Source organism: Tachyglossus aculeatus, chromosome 25 (genome assembly GCF_015852505.1).
Source record: "Tachyglossus aculeatus isolate mTacAcu1 chromosome 25, mTacAcu1.pri, whole genome shotgun sequence".
Taxonomy (NCBI): domain Eukaryota; kingdom Metazoa; phylum Chordata; class Mammalia; order Monotremata; family Tachyglossidae; genus Tachyglossus; species Tachyglossus aculeatus.
Genome location: NC_052090.1, coordinates 23,985,282 through 24,006,615, shown reverse-complemented (window position 1 = coordinate 24,006,615; position 21,334 = coordinate 23,985,282). Strand labels below are relative to the sequence as shown.

Here is a 21,334-nt window from a genome sequence, read left to right as displayed (position 1 = left end):
AGCACTGTACTAAGCACTTACGGTCAGCACGCTACGTGCGGAGTGCTGTAGTGAACACCCAGGAGCGTGGGAGAGGATGTCATGATAAGTACGATCCCTGTCCTCGAGGAGCGTACAATTAGTGTACTATGTCTGGAGCGCTGTACCAAATGCCTGGGAGCGCGGGAGAGGACAGTAGAGTTAGTGGACACAATCTCTGCCTGCGAAGAGTTTACGGTCATTAGACTATGTGCAAAGCACTGTACTGAGCACATGGGAAAGGACACTAGTGTTAGGAGACACGATCTCTGCCTGTGAAGAGTTGACAGTCATTCATTCAGTCGTATTTACTGAGGGCTTACTGTGTGCAGAGCGCTTGGGAGAGTACGATACAACGATAGACACATTCCCTGCCCGCAATGAGCTTACAGTCTACAGGGAGTGTGCTATGGGCGGAGCACTGTACTGAGCGCGTGGGAGAGGACGGGAGGGCCTTGCCAGCCGGCTCCCGGCCCGGCGAGGCGGTTGGGTAAAAAGCAGCAGGCGGCAGGCGTCTCCCCGAGCTAAGCCCTGCGGCCCGTCTCCCCCGTCCTCTCCTCCCAAATCCACCGGAACCACCGTCCGGGACCCATTTCCACCTTCAGATAGGTCGAAAGATGAAAAGCAGGCCTGGACCAAAAATTTAGATCCGAGTCGGGACTCCTTCCCGGAAAGCGGCGACGGTCCTTCCTTTCCCCCCCTCCGGGCCGCCCGCCCCGGCCCTCGGCCGTGTCCGCCACCCCCGCCGCACGATCCAGGGCTCCGTCCCTTTGAGGGAGAAGAGGAAGGAAGCGGGCTCCCCAGAGAGGCCCGTCGGGTTGGCGCGAGAGCCACGACCTCCACCAGCCGCGCCCGGATATGGGCTCGTCGATACCTCCTCCGAACGGGAAGCGTCGCGACGTGGGGCGAGAGGCTAAAGGTGGGACCCCGCTTCTGGGTAAGAGGCTTCAAACGACAGGTGCTCGCACAGTCTGGCGACCGACGGGAAATGCTTCTTCCGGGGCAAGGCCCGTTTCTGGCGCGGCCTCCAACCCCTTCGCGAGTGATCCGTCCGTGAGTGGCGTCGGGGCCCGGCCGGTGCCTGGAGGGCGGGAGGGACAGCAGACGTGAGCCATCAGCCCCAAGGATGCAGACAGCGGACGTCTTCATCTATAAGAACCCCAAGCGGCTGTCCGGCGACGCTCTTCTCTCGGATCATCTGGACAGATGGACGTCCTTCCTCCCCAGAATGTGAGTCCACTTGACAGGGGAAATCTCACCCGGACACCACAAGGGAAAGACGGATGGACTGAGGCGGGGCTTTCTTCGGCGGGAGAATCTCACAATCTCGAGCCCGAGGGGTCGAGGGCTGATGAGGCCCCGGGAGAATGGAGACCGCCGGCTGTGAAGATGGTCTTCGGACTGGCCGACCCCGGTGAGCTATCACTCGGTCTGGGAAGGGATCCGCCCAGAAGCAACCGTACAAGTCAGCTGAAGCGGCAGAAACAACATCATCGTCGTCATCGCCACACACTCTGCTAAGCCCTGGGGATGGAGACAAGAACAGCAGCGTGGCTTAGGGGAGAGCACGGGCCTGGGTGGTAGAGGACTTGGATTCTAATCTGGGCTGTGCCGCTTGTCGGCTCTGCGACCCTCGGTAAGTCACTTGTAGACATAAGATCGTCAGGTCCCGCACTGTGGATCGTCATCGTCATCATCAATCGTATTTATTGAGCGCTTACTATGTGCAGAGCACTGTACTAAGCGCTTGGGAAGTACAAATTGGCAACATATAGAGACAGTTCCTACCCAACAGTGGGCTCACAGTCTAAAAGGGGGAGACAGAGAACAAAACCAAACATGCTAACAAAATAAAATAAATAGAATAGATATGTACAAATAAATTAAATAAATAAATAAATAAATAGAGTAAAAATAGAGTAAATAGAGTAAATAAATAGAGTAAAAAGAGGATCACAGTTAAGGTAGGAGGGAGAAGAGTTATTGAATCCTCACTTGGCCGGTGAGGGAACTGAGGCCCGGAGAAGTGAAGTGCCTTGCCCAAGGCCACACAGCAGACATGTGGCGGAGCCGGGATTAGAACCCAGAGTCCCCTGACTTCTAGGGCCTGGGCTGTTTCCACTAGTCCACGTCCGAGGTCAGGGATTCTGCACACAGTAAATGCTCAATAAATACGATTGAATAAATGAATAGGTTCAAATCCTGGCTCTGCCAATTGCCAGCTGTGTGACTTTGGGCAAGCCACTTCACTTCCCTGGGCCTCAGTTCCCTCATCTGTTAAATGGGGATGAAGACTGTAAGCCCCCCGTGGGACAACCTGATCACCTGGTAACCTCCCCAGCGCTTAGAACAGTGCTTTGCACACAGTAAGCACTTAGTAAATGCTATCATTATTATTATTATTATTATTCTCCACCCATCTTCTCTGCAGAAGCCCTCTCCCCGCCCCCTGACTAGCATCCCATAATCATCTGAAATCAATGGCGAGGTTTCTTTCCTGAAACAATTAACGAGCCATTTGTGGGAAGGCCCGCTGCAAATCTGAACACTTGCCAACCGCTCAACGCTTCCACAGCTCCGGAAGCCAGACCGGACCTGTTGGTTCCTGTGGGTTGGAGGGAGGAAAACGTGAATGAATTCCTTTGGCTGGAAAGATCGCAGCACAAGAGGAGCGCTTATTGGGCCCCCAATATAATAATAATAATAATAACATCATTATTATTATGGTATTAGTTAAATGCGTTCTATGTGCCAAGCACCAAACTAAGCACTGAGGTGGATATAAGCAAGTTGGGTTAAGCACGGACCCTGCCCCCCATGGGGCTCACAGTCTCAATCCCCATTTTATAGATGAGGGAACTGAGGCCCAGAGAATTCATTCATTCTTTCGGTCATATTTATTGAGCGCTTACTGTGTGCATACCGTACCAAGCACTTGGAAAGTACAGTTTGGCAATAATAATAATAATAATGGCATTTGTTAAGGGCTTACTATGTGCAAAGCACTGTTCTAAGTGCTGGGGAGGATACAAGGTCATCAGGTTGTCCCACGGGGGGCTCACAGTCTTAATCCCCATTTTTCAGATGAGGTAACTGAGTCACAGAGAAGTGAAGTGACTTGCCCAAGGCCATACAGCTGACAATTGGCAGAGCCAAGATTTGAACCTGTGACCTCTGACTCCCAAGCCCAGGCGCTTTCCACTGAGCCACGCTGCTTCTCGTATAGAGAGGCAACAAATAGAGACAATCCCTACCCAACAATGGGCCCACAGTCTAGAAGGGGGGCGGCAGACAACAACACAAAACAAGTAGATAGGCATCAATAGTATCAATATAAGTAAATAGAATTTTAGATATATGCACACCGTTAATGAAATAAATAGAATAATAAATACGTACATATAACCACAAGTGCTGTGGGACGGGGAGGGGGGTTCTACCAGAGAAAAGAAGTGAAGTGACTCACCCAAGGTCACCCAGCAGACAAGTGGAGGATCCAGGATGAGAACCCGCGACCTTCCGACTCCTAAGCCTGGGCTCTGTCCTCTACAGCATGCTGCAGAAGTCAAGTATCTCTCAGTTGGGACTCTCAACACTCCGAAATTCCAGTGGCCGTCGTCCACCCTCGCGGCTGCCGGTCACACCGAGGCACGTGCCGTCATGTGTGACGTGGGCGCAGATGGAACGGAGATAACGTCGCATGCCACGGTTTTACAGAAACGTGTCTGAGGCCCCCCAAACCTTAGAGCCTTTCACCGGCCCCGAGGGGAGACGCGTCCCGGAGCTGTGGCGGCCCCATCAATCCGAGCACCGCTTCCAAGGCGGGGCCGCGGCCGAAAAGGAAGATGCCATCCTTAAAGGTGCCCGGGGCGATGCCACCACCATTTCGTCCAGGGCGCCGGCAGTCCCAAAGTGGGCACGCACGTGTGGAAAGAGGAGGCAAACCACACAGAGGGCGTTAGAAGTCCGCTTCTCAACATACCGGCCTTGAGCCGTTTCCTGCTTTCCCCAGACGGCCAGGCACACGGCACCAGTCCCCAACGGCGACGCTTCCCGGCTTCCAGTTTCCAGCCGACGGGATCGCAGGCCGTGACTGAGGCGAGCGAGGGCCGCGGTGTAAAGCTTCCCGACCCGATCCGGGTGAAGAAAAGGCAAGGGGAACACCCGTCAACAGGCCGTCGACTGCAGTTTGCTGCTGTCTTGCACCGGGCTTCCGGACCCCTGCTTCATTCAATCGTATTTATTGAGCGCTTACTGTGTGCAGAGCACTGTGCTTCTCTGATAACCCCGGGCCGAGTCCTCGCCCATCCCCGCGGGCGGGAAATCCCGTGCCGTGGCGCACGCCTGACCTCGCCTCTTCCAAACAGACTCGTGTCATCGGGCAAACGCCCCTCAATCCTCCAGCGACGCTCCGGACAGCACGTGGTGGGGAAGACGGCATTTTGGCGGAACTGAGAAGCACCGTGGCCTCGCGGCGGGAGCCTGGGCCCGAAATCCAAAGAACCTGGGCTCTCATCCCGGCTCCGCCACTTGTCTGCCGTGTGACCTTGGAAAAGTCACTTCACTTGTCCGTGCCTCAGTGACCTCATCTGTAGAACGAGGATGAAGGCTGTGAGCCCCACGTGCGATTTGCTTGTGTCCATCCCATTGCTTAGTACAGTGCCTGGCATATAGTAAGCGCTTAACAACTACCACAATCACTATTACTAGTGATTGTGTAGAAGCAAGCTGCTTCTGTGGAGAAGCAGCGTGGCTCAGTGGAAAGAGCCCGGGCTTTGGAGTCAGAGGTCGTGGGTTCAAATCCCGGATCCGCCAACTTTCAGCTGTGTGACTTTGGGCGAGTCACTTAACTTCTCTGTGCTTCAGTTACCTCATCTGTAAAGTGGGGATTTAAACTCTGAGCCCCCCACGGGACAACCTGATCACCTTGTAACCTCCCCAGTGCTTAGAACAGTGCTTTGCACATAGTAAGCACTTAACAAATACCGTCATCATTATTATTATTATTACTATTATTTTTATTGTTATTAGCTGAGTGTTTGTGGGAGTTTTGAGTTAGCAGCAGTGAAAGTCACCTTCCACCCGAGCATTCCCTCCCCGCTCTCCTAGTGAAGAAGCGGCAATCAATCAATCAATCAATCAATGGTATTTATTGAGCGCTTACTGTGTGCAGAGCACTGGACTAAGCGCTTGGGAAGTACAAGTTGGCAACATATAGAGACAGTCCCTACCCAACAGTGGGCTCGCAGTCTGAAAGAGTGGGCTCACAGTCTAAAAGACTGCAGCAATCAGTCAAACAGTGGTATTTATTGAGCACTTATTGTGTGCAGAACACTATACTAAGAGCTTGGGAGAACAATAAACAGACATATTCCCTGCCCACAAGGAGCTCAATGATTAGAAAATGAACTGGTAATCTAGAAATTTAAATAATAATGACTAATAATGGTACTTATTAAGCACTTCCTATGTGCCAAGTGCTCTTCTAAGCGCTGGGCTAGATACACGTTAATCAGGTCGGGCACAATCCCTGTCCCACATGGGGCTCACCCTCTTAATCCCCATTTTCCAGATGAGGGAACTGAGACCCCGAGACTTGAGGTGACTTGCCCAAGGTCACGCAGCAGACGGGAGGCAGAGCCGGGATTAGAACCCGGGTCCTTCTGTCGCCCGAGGCTCAGGCTGTAGCCACTAAGCCACGCTGCTCCACACGCAGAGGTTGCCTAGCACAGTGGCCTGAGCTCAGGAAATCTCGAACGAATGGAGAAACGTCACCGGAGATTCCCCGGCTCTGCCCCAAAGGCCCGTCTGTGCGGCCCACCCAAAGTGAGAGGAAGGGGGCCGGGCGGGATCTCTGGAAGGCCAAAACTGACGTCCATCCCCTCCCTCCCAAACCCTCAAGACTGTCAGCTCGTTGTGGGCCACCGCTTTATTGTTCTGTTGTCATCATCATCATCATCAATCGTATTTATTGAGCGCTTACTATATGCAGAGCACTGTACTAAGCGCTTGGGAAGTACAAATTGGCAACATACAGAGACAGGCCCTACCCAACAGTGGGCTCACAGTCTAAAAGGGGGAGACAGAGAACAAAACCAAACATACTAACAAAATAAAATAAATAGGATAGATATGTACAAGTAAAATAAATAAATAAATAAATAAATTGTCCCTTCCCCAAGCGCTTAGTACAGTTCTCTGCCCACAGTAAGCGCTCAGTATGAATGAATGAATGAATGAATGTGAGCCCGTTGTGGGCAGTGAGTGTGTCTGTTTATTGTCTGTTGCCCTCTCCCTGAGTGCTTAGTACAGTGTTCTGCCCACAGCAAGCGCTCAGTAAATAGCACCGACTGACCGCGGCTTCCGGAAGGGGCCAGCGGGGAGACCGACGTGGGGCTGGAGGCCGATTTACTGCAGCCTCGTTCGCGTGGCCCCGCGATGCCCCGGCCGAAACGACTCCGGTGCCCGCTTGGATCTGCCAGCGCAGACCTGGGGAACCTAGCCCCTCTCTGAGCCGGACGCTCGCCCTGGAGGGTGATTTGGAGATTAGAAATAGTTTTTTTTTTTTATCTAGCGATTACAGCACTTACGTACATATCTGTATTTTTATTTATTTGTATTGCTGTCTGTCTCCCCCCGCCCCTCCCGAGACTGCGAGCTCGCTGTGGTCAGGGATTGTCACTATTTCTTATTGTATTGTTCTTTCCTAAGGGCATAGTATAGTGCTCTGCACATAGCAAGCACTTAATAAATAATAATGATAATGATAGCATTTGTTAAGCGCTTGCTATGTGCAAAGCACTGTTCTATGCGCTGGGGAGGTTACAAGGTGATCAGGTTGTCCCACGGGGGGCTCACAGTTTTAATCATCATTTTCCAGATGAGATAACTGGGGCACAGAGAAGTTAAGTGTCTTGCCCAAAGTCCCACAGCTGACAATTGGCGGAGCCGGGATTTGAACCCATTACCTGTGACTCCAAAGCCTGTGCTCTTTCCACTGAGCCACGCTGCTTCTCTACGATCGAATGAATGAATAAGTACTACAAGCTATTCATTTATACCACTGTCGGTCTCCCCCCTACACTGTAAGGTCGTTGTGGACAGGGATTGTATCCGCCAACTCTGCCTTATTGTCCTCTCCCAAGTGCTTAGTACAGTGCTCTGCACATAGTAAGCGCTCCATGCTTTTTATGATATCAATAATTATAATAATAATAATTAATTATGGTATTGGTTAAGTGCTTACTATGTGCCAGGCGCTGGCCTAAGCGCTGGGGTAGATCCAAGATATTTAATAATAATAATAATGATAGCATTTATTAAGCGCTTACTATGTGCAAAGCACTGTTCTAAGCGCTGGGGAGGTTAACAAGGTGATCAGGTTGCCCCACGGGGGGCTCCCAGTCTTCATCCCCATTTCCCAGATGAGGTAACTGAGGCCCAGAGGAGCGAAGTGACTTGCCCAAAGTCACGCAGCTGATAAGTGGTGGAGCCGGGGTTTGAACCCATGACCTCTGACTCCAAAGCCCGGGCTCTTTCCCCCGAGCCACGCTGCTTATCTGGGTCCCTCTCGCACATCTTCACCCCCACTTTTACAGATGAGGGAACTGAGGCAAAGGGAAGCGATGTGACTTGGCCAAGGTCACACAGCAGACAAGCGCTTGCTATGTTCCAGGCAGTGGACGGAGCTCGGGGGCGGATGGTCAGTAACCCTGTGTGTGTGTGTGTGTGTGTGTTTGTGTGTGCGTGCGCACTGCTTGTGAACCCCAGCCCGGCAGCGACCTGGACAACCTGGACGAAATCCTGGATGACCTGCAGAACAGCCAGCTGCCGCAGCTCTTCCCGGACACCCGGCCGGGCCCCCCGGCCCCCTCAGCCCCGGCCGCCGCCTCGGTCGACAAGCGAGCCATCTTCAACGACCTCATGCAGTTCACGGCCGACAACATTCCCATGGGCCCCGCCGGGGCCACCAAGGCGGCGCTCAGGATTGCCCAAACCAGTGAGTCCGGGTCGGGATGATGGGATGGGAGTGGGATGGTGGCGGTCGGGGGGCGACTGGGAAGCGGCCGGGGCTCAGTCCCCTCCTGTCACCCAACAGCGCCGACCCTCTCGGGAACGGCCCCCCGCCCCCGGAAATCTAATAATGCTAATAATCATAATTACAGTATTTGTGAAGCGCTTACCAGGCGCCGGGGTGGATACGGGCGAAGCGCGTTGGACACGGGAGGCTCCCGCTCTCCATTGTACAGATGAGAGGCAGCTTGCCTCAGGGAGAGGCAGCGTGGCTCAGGGGACAGAGCCCGGGCTTCGGAGTCAGAGGTCATGGGTTCAAATCCCGGCTCCACCACTTATCGGCTGCGTGACTTTGGGCAAGTCACTTCACTTCTCTGGGCCTCAGTTCCCTCATCTGGAAAATGGGGATGAAGACTGTGAGCCCCCCATGGGGGGGCTGATCACCTTGTAACCTCCCCAGCACTTAGAACAGTGCTTTGCACATAGTAAGCGCTTAATAAATGCCTTTATTATTATTATTCATTCATTCAGTCAGTCAGTCGTATTTATTGAGCGCTTACTGTGTGCAGAGCACTGTACTAAGCGCTTGGGAAGTACAAGTTGGCAACATATAGAGACGGTCCCAACCCAACAGTGGGCTATTATTATTATTATGAGGGAACTGAGGCCCGGAGAAGTCAAGTGACTTGCCCAAGGTCACGCAGCAGACAAGTGGCAGGGCCGGGATTAGAACACATGACCTTCTGACTCCCGGGCCCAGGCTCTAGCCATTACGCCGTAACACTGGGGCAGATACAAGATAATCGTGTTGGCCACGGTCCACGGCCCACGTGGGGCCCAGAGAAGTGAAGTGACTTGCCCAGGGTCACACAGCAGACGACGAGTGGCAGAGCCGGGATTAGAACCCAGAGGGAGCAGAGCAGAACAATTAGTAATAATTTCGGTGTTTGTCTCAGCCCCGAGGTAGATTCCCCGTCTCGCAGTCCCTGCCCCACACGGAGCTCACGCCATAAGTACTAGGGAGGAGAGGAATTTAACCCCCATTTTACAGATGAGAGAAGTGAGGCCCAGAGAAGCGAGGTGACGTCCTCACTGTCGCACAGCAAGCAAGTGGCAGAGCTGGGAGTAGAACCCAGTTCCCCTGGCTCCCAGGCCCTGCAAGGCAGACTGGGGACAAATGAAGAGCCGTGCCTGTGGTCGCGGGGTCGATTTTTCATTCAGTCAGTCGTATTTATTGAGCGCTTACTGTGTGCAGAGCACTGTACTCAGCGCTTGGGAAAGTACAGTACAACGATAAACAGTGAGATTCCCTGCCCACAACGAGCTCACAGTCTACGGGGGGAATCTTCTGTCCTCTGGGCCTCCCTCCCGGAGATAGACAGCTGAAAAGCAGCATGGCCTAGTGGATAGAGCACGGGCTTGGGAGTCAGAAGACCTGGGTTCTAATCCCAGCTCCGCCACTGCTCTGCTGTGTGACTTTGGACAAGACACCTCACTTCTCTGGGCCTCTGTTACCTCAACCGGCGGATGGAGACCGTGACCGTGAGACCCTTGTGGGACAGGGATTGTGTCCGACCCGATTTGCTTGAATCCGCCCAGCGCTTAGAACCGTTCCTGACCCCTAGTAAGCGCTCAGCAAATACCAAAATTCTTACTGTCCTCTGGGAAACTGAACCGAGCCCCTTACCTTCATTTGGCCAGTCGAAGTTGCCCCAGCTCCCCGCCCGAGGAAGCCGGGTGGGAGCGATCGTAGTCGAGGCGTGGCTTCCGATGCATGACAGGCACGTTGTTCGTCTGTGACACGTGGGCGAGGAACGCCCTGAGACCCAAATTAGGCGTGCCAAGGCCTCTCGCAAATTGGCACTCGCTAAAACCTACTAATTCGTGGAAGGTTTTGCCACCGGTGAAGGTGGCCTTCCCCGAGTGGAGGCTGTTGGGGGGAGGGAGAGCCACATCAGAGTGGCCAGCGTGGTCGCAGTCTGGCTGGGCATCGCAATATGGGCACGGGAACGTGCCCCCCACCCTCCCCGGGGGCATCCGGCCGCATTGCTCGGACCCCTCCCGGTTCGCGGCGGTCACTCCCCCCACTGATGCCACCCATGCGGGGCATCATCCAACCCCACCTGCCGTCCGTCCGTCCGCTCTCTCCGTAGCTTTTACCAACCCCCGACCGGGCCAGCTGGGCAGGTTACTGCCCAACCAGAACCTGCCGCTGGACATCGCGTTGCAGAGTCCGACCGGAGCCGGACCATTCCCCCCTCTGAGAAACAGCAGCCCCTATCCAACGATACCTCAGCCCGGCACCGTGGCGACCCAAGGGAACCTGGGAAGCGGCACCGCAGGTACCGGTCTCCGTGCCCCGCTCCCGCCCCGTCTGTGGGGCCGGACAGTCCCGCGAGGGCCAACCCGGGGGTCCCCCGTGGCCACCGCCCTCTCCCGATAACCATAGTCGGGGTATTCGTCAAGCACTTCCCGGCTGCGTCGGACTACTGGGGTCCCCGTCCCACGTGCGGCTCACGGTCTCAGTGGGAGGGAGAGCGGATGTTTCGTCCCCGTATGACCGAGGAGGAAACCGAGGCCTGGAGACGTAAAGCAATCGTCCCCCCCATTGCGCGGCCTGCGAGCGGCAGAGTCCGGATTAGAACCCACATCCTCGGACCACCCCCACCCCCAGGCCCGCGTTGCTTTTTTTTTTTTTTGATGGCATTTGTTAAGCGCTTACTACGTGCAAAGCACTGTTCTAAGCGCTGGGGAGGATACCAGGTGATCAGGTTGTCCCACGTGGGGCTCACAGTCTTCATCCCCAGATGAGGTAACTGAGGCACAGAGAAGTGAAGTGGCTTGCCCAAAGTCACACAGCTGACAAGTGGCGGAGCCGGTATTTGAACCCATGACCTCTGACTCCAAAGCCTGTGCTCTTTCCACTGAGCCACGCTGCTTTCTAAGCACACGGTACAGTGTTCTGTAACCAGTAGCCCTCCATCAATCAGTTGAACGATCATATTTATCGAGAGCTGACCGTGTGCGGAGCGCTGTACTTAAGCGCTTAATCGCTCGACGCCGACGATTATGATGAACCCGATGGCCAGGGCAGGAGGTTTCTTGCCAGCGGATCGCGAAAGGCCTCCCGCTGCTGCAGTTTAGAGCGGAGTCGCCATGGGTTTGGCGTTTTTCCGAGCCCCAGGGGAGACCGCGTCCAAGTCATTTACCCCCGGTGGACTCCCTGCACTTAAGCAAAGCCTCTTTTGGAGCCAATGCACCGTGAGGATTGTGAGACGAGGTGAAAGCAAAAACGGCACCAGATGCTGGCACAACAGCAAACACAACAGTGCCCCAAAGACAAGTCTAGGGGTGCCTACTTTGCAGTCGGCACGGTGGGTCCTATGCAGTCAGAAGCACCCACAGATAAACATCACCACCCGCAGTGCCTTCTCCGAGTGAGGAGGATGAGTTCTCCCCCCTTTTAGACTGTGAGCCCGCTGTTGGGTAGGGACTGTCTGTATATGTTGCCAATTTGTACTTCCCAAGTGCTTAGTACAGTGCTCTGCACATAGTAAGCGCTCAATATATACGATTGATGATGATGATGATGATGATGATGCCTACATACCTTTCCCCAGCACTCATTTCGGTTTATTCCTTTCAGAGGGCTCTCATTAAATATCATTAATAATAATAATAATAATTATGGTGTTTGTTAAGCGCTTAGTATGTGCCAGGCACCATACTAAGCTCTGGGGTGGATACAAGAAAATCGGGTTGGACGCAGTCCCTGTCACACGCAGGACTCACAGTCTCAATCCCCATTTTACAGATGAGGTAACAGAGGCCCAGAGAAGTGAAGTGACTCGCTTGGGGTTGTACAGCAGACAGGTGCGGCGTGGCTCAGTGGAAAGAGCCCGGGCTTTGGAGTCAGATGTCACAGGTTCAAATCCCGGCTCTGCCAATTGTCAGCTGTGTGACTTTGGGCAAGTCACTCCACTTCTCTGTGCCTCAGTTACCTCATCTGTGAAACGGGGATTAAGACTGTGAGCCCCCCATGGGACAACCTGATCACCTGTAGCCTCCCCAGCACTTAGAACGGTGCTTTGCACATAGTAAGCGCTTAATAAATGCCATTATTATTATTACTAAGTGGCAGAGCTGGAATTAGAACCCGTGACCTTCTGACTCCAAAGCCCATGCTCTGCCCCCTACGCCATGCTGCTTACCACTGCTACTAAGAAAATAATTAGAGCCTTCATCGGAGGCAATTTTTTAGTGGCATTTGTTAATAATAATTATAAGAACAATTTTGATATTTGTTAAGCGCTTACTAGGTACCGGGACTGGGGTAGATATGAGATAATCAAGTGGGACATAGACGGTGTCCCACTTGGAGCTCACAGTCTTAATCCCCATTTTGCAGATGAGGGAACAGAGGTCCGGATGAAGTGAGTGACTTGCCCAAGGTCATACGGCACACAAGTGACGGAGCCTGGATTAGAACCCAGGTCCTCTGACTCCTTCCCCTAGGCCACCCCGCTTCTCAATTTTCACCCTAAAATGGGAGGTTGAAAAAAGGGCAAATGGACATTACTGCCATACCATCTCTTTTCGTCACGCGTGTGGGTGGAACACATTAGACGAATTTGGAACCGTTCTTCCCACAACACGAGGCTGTTCTGACAGAACACAACCCGTCCTCAGCCCGGTCACCCTGTGCCGGACGGGATGGCGTGTCTCTCTGGTCTCTGCGACTCTGCGGCCTTTAGTGCCGTGAAATAGCGATGGACGGCCAGAATCAAGCCTTCCGCTAGCGTTGGGTAGAACGGTAATCAATCAATCAATCAATCGTATTTATTGAGCGCTTACTGTGTGCAGAGCACTGTACTAGGCGCTTGGGAAGTACAAATTGGCAACATATAGAGACAGTCCCTACCCAACAGTGGGGTAATCTTGCAATTTGTATCAAATGGTATGAATGGACTTTTCAAACCAACTCTCCGCTATCCTGTTCAGCAATCTATCGCTGGTATTTCCTCAGCACTTACTGTGTGCAGAGCACTGTACTAAGCGCTTGGGAAGTGCAAGTTGGCAACATATAGAGACAGTCCCTACCCAACAGTGGGGTAATCTTGCAATTTGTATCAAATGGTATGAATGGACTCTTCAAACGAACTCCCCGCTATCCCGTTCATCAATCTATCGCTGACATTTCCTGAGCACTTACTGTGTGCAGAGCACTGTACTAAGCACCGTGAAAGCAGTCATTCCCACTGAATCAACGGCTGCAGCACGTGAATTTCTCTGAACGTGAGAACGCGGGCGTTCTGGGCAAATTGACGGCAGCGATTGCTTTCTGAAGGGCTGGGTCTTGAAGCAGTTGCCCCCTCCTGCCCCAGACATCAAATACGATTGATGATGATGATGATGACACTGGCTGGAATTCAAGATGAAGGAACCAGGTGACGGGGGCCGCTTTCAGGACCACTGCCGTGGGGGCAGAGCCCCTGGTTTCCCTGCCCAGAAGGATGGAGAAAGGAAGAGAGCGAGAGAAACACAGAAAGAGACGACCACTCCTGCTCCCTTTCCCACCTGCCGCCCCTCCAGGCTGGATCAATCAATCAATCGTATTTATTGAGTGCTTACTGTGTGCAGAGCACTGTACTAAGCACTTGGGAAGTACAAGTTGGCAACATATAGAGACGGTCCCTACCCAACAGTGGGCTCACAGTCTTGCCCCCAAGGCCCAGAGACCCCCAGCCCCGACCCCTCGGGACGAGAGGAGCGGGAGCTGTTCCGGCGGTTCCGTCGATAGCCGCCTAGGTGCTCGGCGCAAGTAGAGTGCTCCATAATGGATAGAGCCCAGCCCTGGGAAGCAGAAGGTCATGGGTTCTATTCCCTGTGCCTCCACTTGTCTGCTGTGTGACCTTGGGCAAGTCACATCACTAGGCCTCGGTGACTGCATCTGTAAAATGGGGATTGAGACTGTAAGCCCCACCTGGGACAGGGACTGTCCCCCTCAATTTGTTTTTTATCCATCCCAACGCTTAGTGGAGCACCTGGCACATAATATGTGCTTAACAAATACCGTAATTATCACTATTATTATTATTATTGAGAAGGAACAGACCGGGCCCCAGCAGGCTCCCAGCAGCCCCCCGCGGCTGTGTGACACATTCACCGTTCCAATGCTCCAGAGACGGAAAGAAGAATCGTAAGGCGTGCTTGGGGATTACAGAAAGATGCGATTCAAACGATCTCTTTTCTTTAAAAGTGCACCCCAGAGGGCTGCATTTGGTGCCAATTTGTACTTCCCAAGCGCTTAGTACAGTGCTCTGCACATAGTGAGCGCTCAATAAATACGATTGATGATGATGATGATGATGCAGGAGGCCGTGTGCAGATGTGTGGCAGCGGTAGTGTACATACAAACAATTTCATCAACGAGAACTCGCTTATAAATCGCAAAATGAAACCCTGGCATTAGTGCGCTCTGGGCAGCCAAGAGCGTCCGATCGCCAACCGGATGCCTGCGGCCGCGAAGGTAACATTCCCGAAACCCCCGACGCCAAGCCGTTTTAGCCCAACGCTGATTTCATCGCATCTGGACGGTGGCGGAGTCCTCCCGTCCCAAACAACGGCTGAGCCTCGATCCTCTCCAGGAACAGTGAACCCTCATGCGATCTCCAGGAACGGAATCAAAGGGATGGGACCCATGGGGTCAGTAGGGGACCCATTAGCCAACAGGCTGGGCCACGCCGAGAAGGATCCAGTGGGCGTCCAGTCAATCCCTCAATCGATCGAGGGTGTTTATTGAGTGCTTACTGGGTGCCAAGCACCGTGTGGAGCCCCCAAGAAAGGACGGTTCAGTAGAATCGGTAGAGACGATCCCTGCCCTCAAGGAGAGCTTACAGTCCAGCGGGAGGCCCGGTTGGTGCTGAGGACACGAGCCGGATCCCTGCAGGAATCACCGCTCCCTTTGGGAGTCAGAAGGACCTGAGTTCTAATCCCGGCTCCTCCACTCATCTGCCACGTGACCTTGGGCAAATCACTTCCTTGGGCCTCAGTTCCCGCATCTGGAAAATGGGGATTAAGAGTGTGAGCCCCATATGAGACAGGGAGTGGATCTAACCCGATTTGCTTGTATCCACCACGCCGGCGCTTTGAACAGTGCCTGGCACATAGGAAGCGCTTGACAAATACCACAATTATTATTATTATCATAACAACCCCAACACCTTGGACCTTCCTCCTTCTGTCTTCCCCTCCCACTCCGCCTCCCTCTCCACGAGAGCAAGTATTTGACCAGAAACAGAATCCGGGGGGCCAGGCAAGACAAGAAGGTTTGATCCCATCCAACACACCCTGGGTTCTAGCACGTATCACCTGGAAAGAGGAGCAGAATTATCCCAGATGCCCACCCACTTTGACCGTGAGATCCTGCTGTGGGCCAGGGATTTTGTCCAACTGGATTAATTTGTATCTACCCCAGTGCTTAGTGCAGCGCTTGACACTTAGTAAACTCTTAACAAATACCACAACCATAAAATTACTAATCAGTTGCCAATTATTCTTTCTCGGAGTCACTAAGCTAGCCTGTAGAAGCATGATGTAGCACCTAGAGCCGGGGCCTGGAGGTCAGAAGGTCACGGGTTCTAATCCCAGCTCCACCACTTGTCTGCTGTGTGGTCTTGGGCAAGTCACTTCACTTCCCTGGGCCTCAGTTCCCTCATCGGTAAAATGGGGATTGAGACTGAACCCCAGGCGGGACAGGGACTGTGTCCCACCCAGTTTGCTTGTGTCCACCCCAGCGCTTAGTACAGTGCCTGGAACATACATAGTAAGTGCTTAACAAATACCCCAATTATTATTATTATCAGGGGCAGGAAGAGGAGGAGGAAAAGGCGGGAGGAGGAAAAGGAGGAGGCCCACTGGCCTCCAGTAACAGAAAGTTCCCGTGAGTGGTAGTCTCCCGTTTCCAAGGAGGAAGCGGCCACCCGGCGTTCCAAAGCCCAGCAGAGAGCCCTTCTCAGCTATCTGTAGCCTCCCGATCGATTACTAATTATCACCTCGATCGCCTCAGACACCCCGCCCCCGTTTGATAAAGCAAAGCATCGACGTGGAAGCCAGGAAATGTGATTCATTTTCTGAGGAAGGAAGTCGAGGTTACCCCTCATCCCCCATTCTGTCATCCCCCCCCCCGTCACCCGCCCACCCTCAGCCCCTGTAGCCCGCCCTCCGCCCCCTCCACTCAAGGGCCCGGCCCCAGGGTCTGCCCGGGGGAGGCGGCCGGCCAGAGGCCCCCTGGGTCTGTTGGCTGGCGGGGGGTGGGACGAGGCTCATCTCCTTCTGGTTTCCACGCAGGGATGATGGGGGGCGGCACCTCCCGCGCCCCCATGCCATCCGGGGAGTGGGGGGCCCCGGCCTCCTCGGTGAGGGTCACCTGTGCAGCCCCCAACAGCGCTCTGAGTCGGCCGATTCAAGGAGGGCTGATCCGCAATCCCACCGGTGGCCTCGCCATGCGTCCCGGGGCCCAGGCCAGCGGCCAGAGGACCATGCTCCAGTCTCAGGTCATGAATATCGGTAAGGTCCGGCAGATTCTCCAGTCCGGGATGTGAAAGGGGATCAGGGCTGCCGGGGCTCGGCCTTCCTCTCTTCCAGGGTCAATCAATCAGTCCTGTTTATTGAGGGCACAGCACTGTACTAGGCGCTTGAGAGAGGACAACACAATGGAGTGGGTAGATGTGTTCCCTGCCCACAGTGAGCTTCCAGTCTAGAGGGGGAGACAGACATGAATAGGAATACGTTAAGGATACGGACATAAGTGCCGTGGGGCTGAAGGGCGTGGAGAGTAAAGGGAGTGAGTCAGGTGGACGCAGAAGGGAGAGGGAGAAGAGGAAAAGAGGATCTAATCAGGGAAGGCCTCTTGGAGGAGACGTGCCTACAGTAAAGGCTTTGAAGGGGAGGAGAGTGATGGTCTTTCAGATATGAAGAGGGAGGGCATTCCGTGGCAGAGACGGGACACGGGGAAGGGGTCAGCGGCGATATAGATGAGATGGAGGGACAGTGAATAGGGTCAAAATTGTCCACTTGCCTGAGTCTTAGCTGACCCCCACCAAGAATTGGGGGTGGGGGGGATGACTCGATTTCAGTTCAACCTGCTCTCCCTCCCCCGGCCCTCTCCACCAGCAGGATGGTGGGGAGGGGGCAGAGCAAAGAAATGAAGACAGAGAGACACCTCAGAGACCCAGGAGACCTGAAGCCCCACTCTCCAGCCCCTGGCGAGGTGGGCCGAGGGGAAACCCGTTCCTTCTCCTCCTAGGATTGGCTCCTCGCTTCTGGGTAACCCGGATTTCTGCTCCCCTTTCAGGGCCGTCCGAGTTGGAGATGAATATGGGGGGGCCACAGTACAGCCAGCAGCAGGCCCCTCCCAACCAGACGGCACCCTGGCCAGAAAGCATCCTCCCGATCGACCAGACCTCTTTCGGCGGTCAGAGCAGGTGAGCGGTGGTGGTGGGGGCGGCAGGCGGACGGAGGTGTAGACCGTTCGGCATGTCCGGCCGTGGAAGTCAGGATGAGAGCCCCTTTTCAGGGGCCGGGGGCTCAGATGGGCAGGTGCCTAGGGAGGGGGCTCTTCTAGGGACAGACATTCATTCATTCAATTGTATTTATTGAGCGCTTACTGTGTGCAGAGCACTGTACTAAGCGCTTGGGAAGTACAAGTCGGCAACATATAGAGACGTTCCCTCCCCAACAACGGGCTCACAGTCTAGAAGGGGGAGACAGACAAGAAAACAAAACATGTGGACAGGTGTCAAGTCATCAGAACAAATAGAGTTAAAGCTAAAAGCACATCGTTAACAAAATAAATGGAATAGTAAATATGTACAAGTACAATAGAGTAATAAATCTATAGAAACATATATACAGGTGCTGTGGGGAGGGGAAGGAGGTAGGGCGGGGGGGATGGGGAGGAGGAGAGGGAAAAGGGGGCTCAGTCTGGGAAGGCCTCTTGGAGGAAGTGAACTCTCAGACATACCTGGGGATTAAGATTGTGAGCCCCACGTGGGACATCCTGATTGCCTTGTATCCTCCTGGCGCTTAGAACAGTGCTTTGCACACAGTAAGCACTTAACAAATACCATCATTATTATACCTGGGGCCCGGGTCAGTTCATGGGCCAGGCCTGCTTCTGAACTACTGGCATGTGTGAGAACGAGCCCCGTGGATCCCTCTCCCCGCTTCGGGAATCCCAACACCCTCAGACCTAGCGACTGTGGGATGGGGGCTTCAGAAAGGTTGGGGGTCGGCAGTGTTGCCCTGAAACCCGGGGTAGCCCCGCTCCCTCCCAGAGCCTGGCGACCAAGGCGGGAAATGAGTAGGCAGAAGCGGAGGCAGAAATGACTTGGGCAGCGGTCAAGGGCGTTGCTATGAGTCAGCTGAGTCGGGGGCGCTTCTGCGGCCCCTCAGTTCCCTCATCTGTAAAATGTGGTTTAAACCTGTGAGCCCTGTGTGGGTGCGGGGACTGTAGCCAACCCGATTAGCTTGTAACTACCCGCAGCACTTCTTAAAGTGAGTGGCACATAGCGCTGCACGAATTTTTATAATCAAATGCCGTCAAGTTGTTTCCGACTCACAGCGACTCTGTGGATGTATTTTCTCCAGAACGTCCTGTCTTGCTCCGTAATCCTTAATCTTGCTGACGGTTCTTCCGTTCTCGTTTTGACGGTTTCTGTCCATTTAGCTGCCGGTGTGCCTCTTCCACATTTTCCCTGACTCTTCCTAGCAATATTGTCTGCTCCAGAGAATCAGTCCTTCTGATGATGTGTCCAAAATACACTAATCTAAGTGGAGTCATTTGGCCTTCCAAAGACCACTTTGGCTTAATATGTTCCAAAACCCATTGGTTTGTTTTTCGGGCAGTCCGTGGTATTCGCAAAAGCCTTCTCCAGTCCCACATTTCAAAAGAATCAATGCTGTTTTTATCCTGTTTTTTCACTGTCTGGCTTTCGGACAGTTTAATATCATGGAGAAAAAGAGAGGTGAGAACTCAGGAAGGAAAGATTTAGGCAACGTAATAATGACAGTTGATGGTATTTGTTAAGTGCCTACTCCTTGCCAAGCACTGTACTAAGCACTGGGGTAGATAGAAGATAACGAGCTTGGAAATCAAATCCCACGTGATGCTTACAGGCTAGGGAGGAGAACTGGGAGTGAATCCCTATTTTGCAGATGAGGGAACTGAGGCCCAGAGAATAATAATAATAATAATAATAATGGTGGTGGTATTTGTTAAGCTCTTACTATGTGCAAAGCACTGTTCTAAGCACTGGGGAGGTTACAAGGTGATTAGGTTGTCCCAAGTGAGGCTCACAGTCTCAATCCCCATTTTACAGATGAGGGAACTGAGGCACAGAGAAGTTAAGTGAGTTGCCCGAAGTCACACAGCTGACAAGCGGCCGAGTCGGGATTTGAACCCCTGACCTCTAACTCCAAAGCCCGTGCTCTTACCCACTGAGCCACGCTGCTTCGTAAGAGAAGTGAAGTGAAATACCCAAGGTCTCACAGCAGACAAGTTGGGGAGCCGGGATCAGTACCCGTGACTTTCTGACTCCAAGACCAAAGCTGTATCCACTAAGCCATGCTGCTTCTCATTCTGGGCGGAGTAGTCGCAGGCCTGCCCAGAGGCGGGGGGGGGACTGTCCGGCCACCTCTCTGAGCCGGTTCTGTCCGTGTCTCCGCAGGCAACCGTTCGGGAGCTCCTCTGACGAGCTGCTGTGCCCGCATCCCGCCTCCGAGTCTCCGAGCGACGAGGGCTCCCTCCTGGACCAGCTCTATCTGGCCTTGCGGAATTTCGACGGCCTGGAGGAGATCGACCGGGCCCTGGGCATCCCCGAGCTGGTCAGCCAGGTACGCCCGGCCGCCGCTCGCCGGTCCCCGGGGCCCGTGGGCGTCGGGCGCGGCCGGCTGAGCTCTCCAACTCTCGGGGCCGAAGGCTGGGGGGGCCGGGGGGCGGCTCGCCTGGCGATCCTCTACCTCTAGAACTTTCTACGTTTCACCTCAAGCAAGCCACTTTTTGGTCATCATCATCATCAATCGTATTTATTGAGCGCTTACTATGTGCAGAGCACTGTACTAAGCGCTTGGGAAGTACAAATTGGCAACATATAGAGACAGTCCCTACCCAGCAGTGGGCTCACAGTCTAAAAGACTGTATACTTATTGGTATTCAATAAGCACTTACTGTGTGCCAAGCACTGTACTAAGCGCCGGGCTAGATAACAATCAATTAATCAATCATATTTATTGAGCGCTTACTATGTGCAGAGCACCGTACTAAGCGCTTGGGAAGTACAATAATGATGGCATTTATTAAGCACTTACTATGTGCAAAGCACTATTCTAAGCACTGGGGAGGTTACAAGGTGATCAGGTTGTCCCACAGGGGGGCTCACAGTCTTAATCCCCATTTTACAGATGAGGGAACTGAGGCCCAGAGAAGTGAAGTGACTTGCCCAAAGTCACACAGCTGACAGTTGGCGGAGCCGGGATTTGAACCCATGACCTCCGACTCCAAAGCCCGGGCTCTTTTCACTGAGCCACGACAGTAATTGTGGTGCTTGTTAAGTGCTTACTGTGTGTCAAGCACTGTTCTAGGCGGTGGGAGGAGATACAAGTTAATCAGGTTGGACCCAATCCCTGTCCCACATGGAGCTCACAGTCTTCATCCCCATTTGACAGATGAGGAAACTGAGGCCCAGAGAGGTGAAGTGACTCGCCCAAGGTCCCACAGCAGACAGTGGCAGAGCCAGGATTAGAACCCAGGTCCTTCTGACTCCCAGGCTTTGGTAGCCAGGCTGAGGTAAAAGCAGAATTCCCCCCAGGTCCGGAGCTTCTTCTGGGGGAGGCAGTGGCAGGAGAGGCTCGGCGGAAACACAGAACAAACGGCTCCTCACATCTTCTCTAGATTGTGAGCCTCGCTCCAGGCAGGGAATGTGTCTGTTTGTTGTCTTATTGTGCTGTCCCAGGCGCTTAGTACAGCGCTTCACACACGATCAGTGCTCAATAAATACGATGGAATCAATCTTCGAAGCTCAGCAGAAAGCCACATACGGCATCTGCTAGGCCAGTTCTTAGCGAGGGAGCCTCGGGGATTGGGATGATCATGGGTGAGTGAGCGGCAACCAAAATAAGCCAAGTGGGGAAGCAGAGAAGCAGCGTAGCCGAATGGTTAGACCGGGCACGGGCCTGGGTTCTAATCCCGGCCCCGTCACTTGACTGCTGGGTCACTTCTCTTCTCTGGGCCTCCGTTACCTCA

At 53.6% G+C, this 21,334-nt stretch overlaps 1 protein-coding gene across 5 annotated transcripts in view; it reads left to right on the top strand.

The window, feature by feature from the left end:
* The window catches only part of NCOA2 (nuclear receptor coactivator 2), a 207,794-nt gene that overhangs the window by 167,128 nt on the left and 19,332 nt on the right, over nt 1-21,334 (top strand). For all 5 annotated transcript variants that reach the window (XM_038766425.1, XM_038766427.1, XM_038766426.1 and 2 more), the window contains 5 exons: nt 7,789-8,017; nt 10,185-10,373; nt 16,381-16,599; nt 17,387-17,516; nt 19,761-19,926. In XM_038766425.1, the coding sequence (XP_038622353.1) occupies nt 7,789-8,017; nt 10,185-10,373; nt 16,381-16,599; nt 17,387-17,516; nt 19,761-19,926 (933 nt within the window). The remainder of the gene's footprint in view (nt 1-7,788; nt 8,018-10,184; nt 10,374-16,380; nt 16,600-17,386; nt 17,517-19,760; nt 19,927-21,334) is intronic.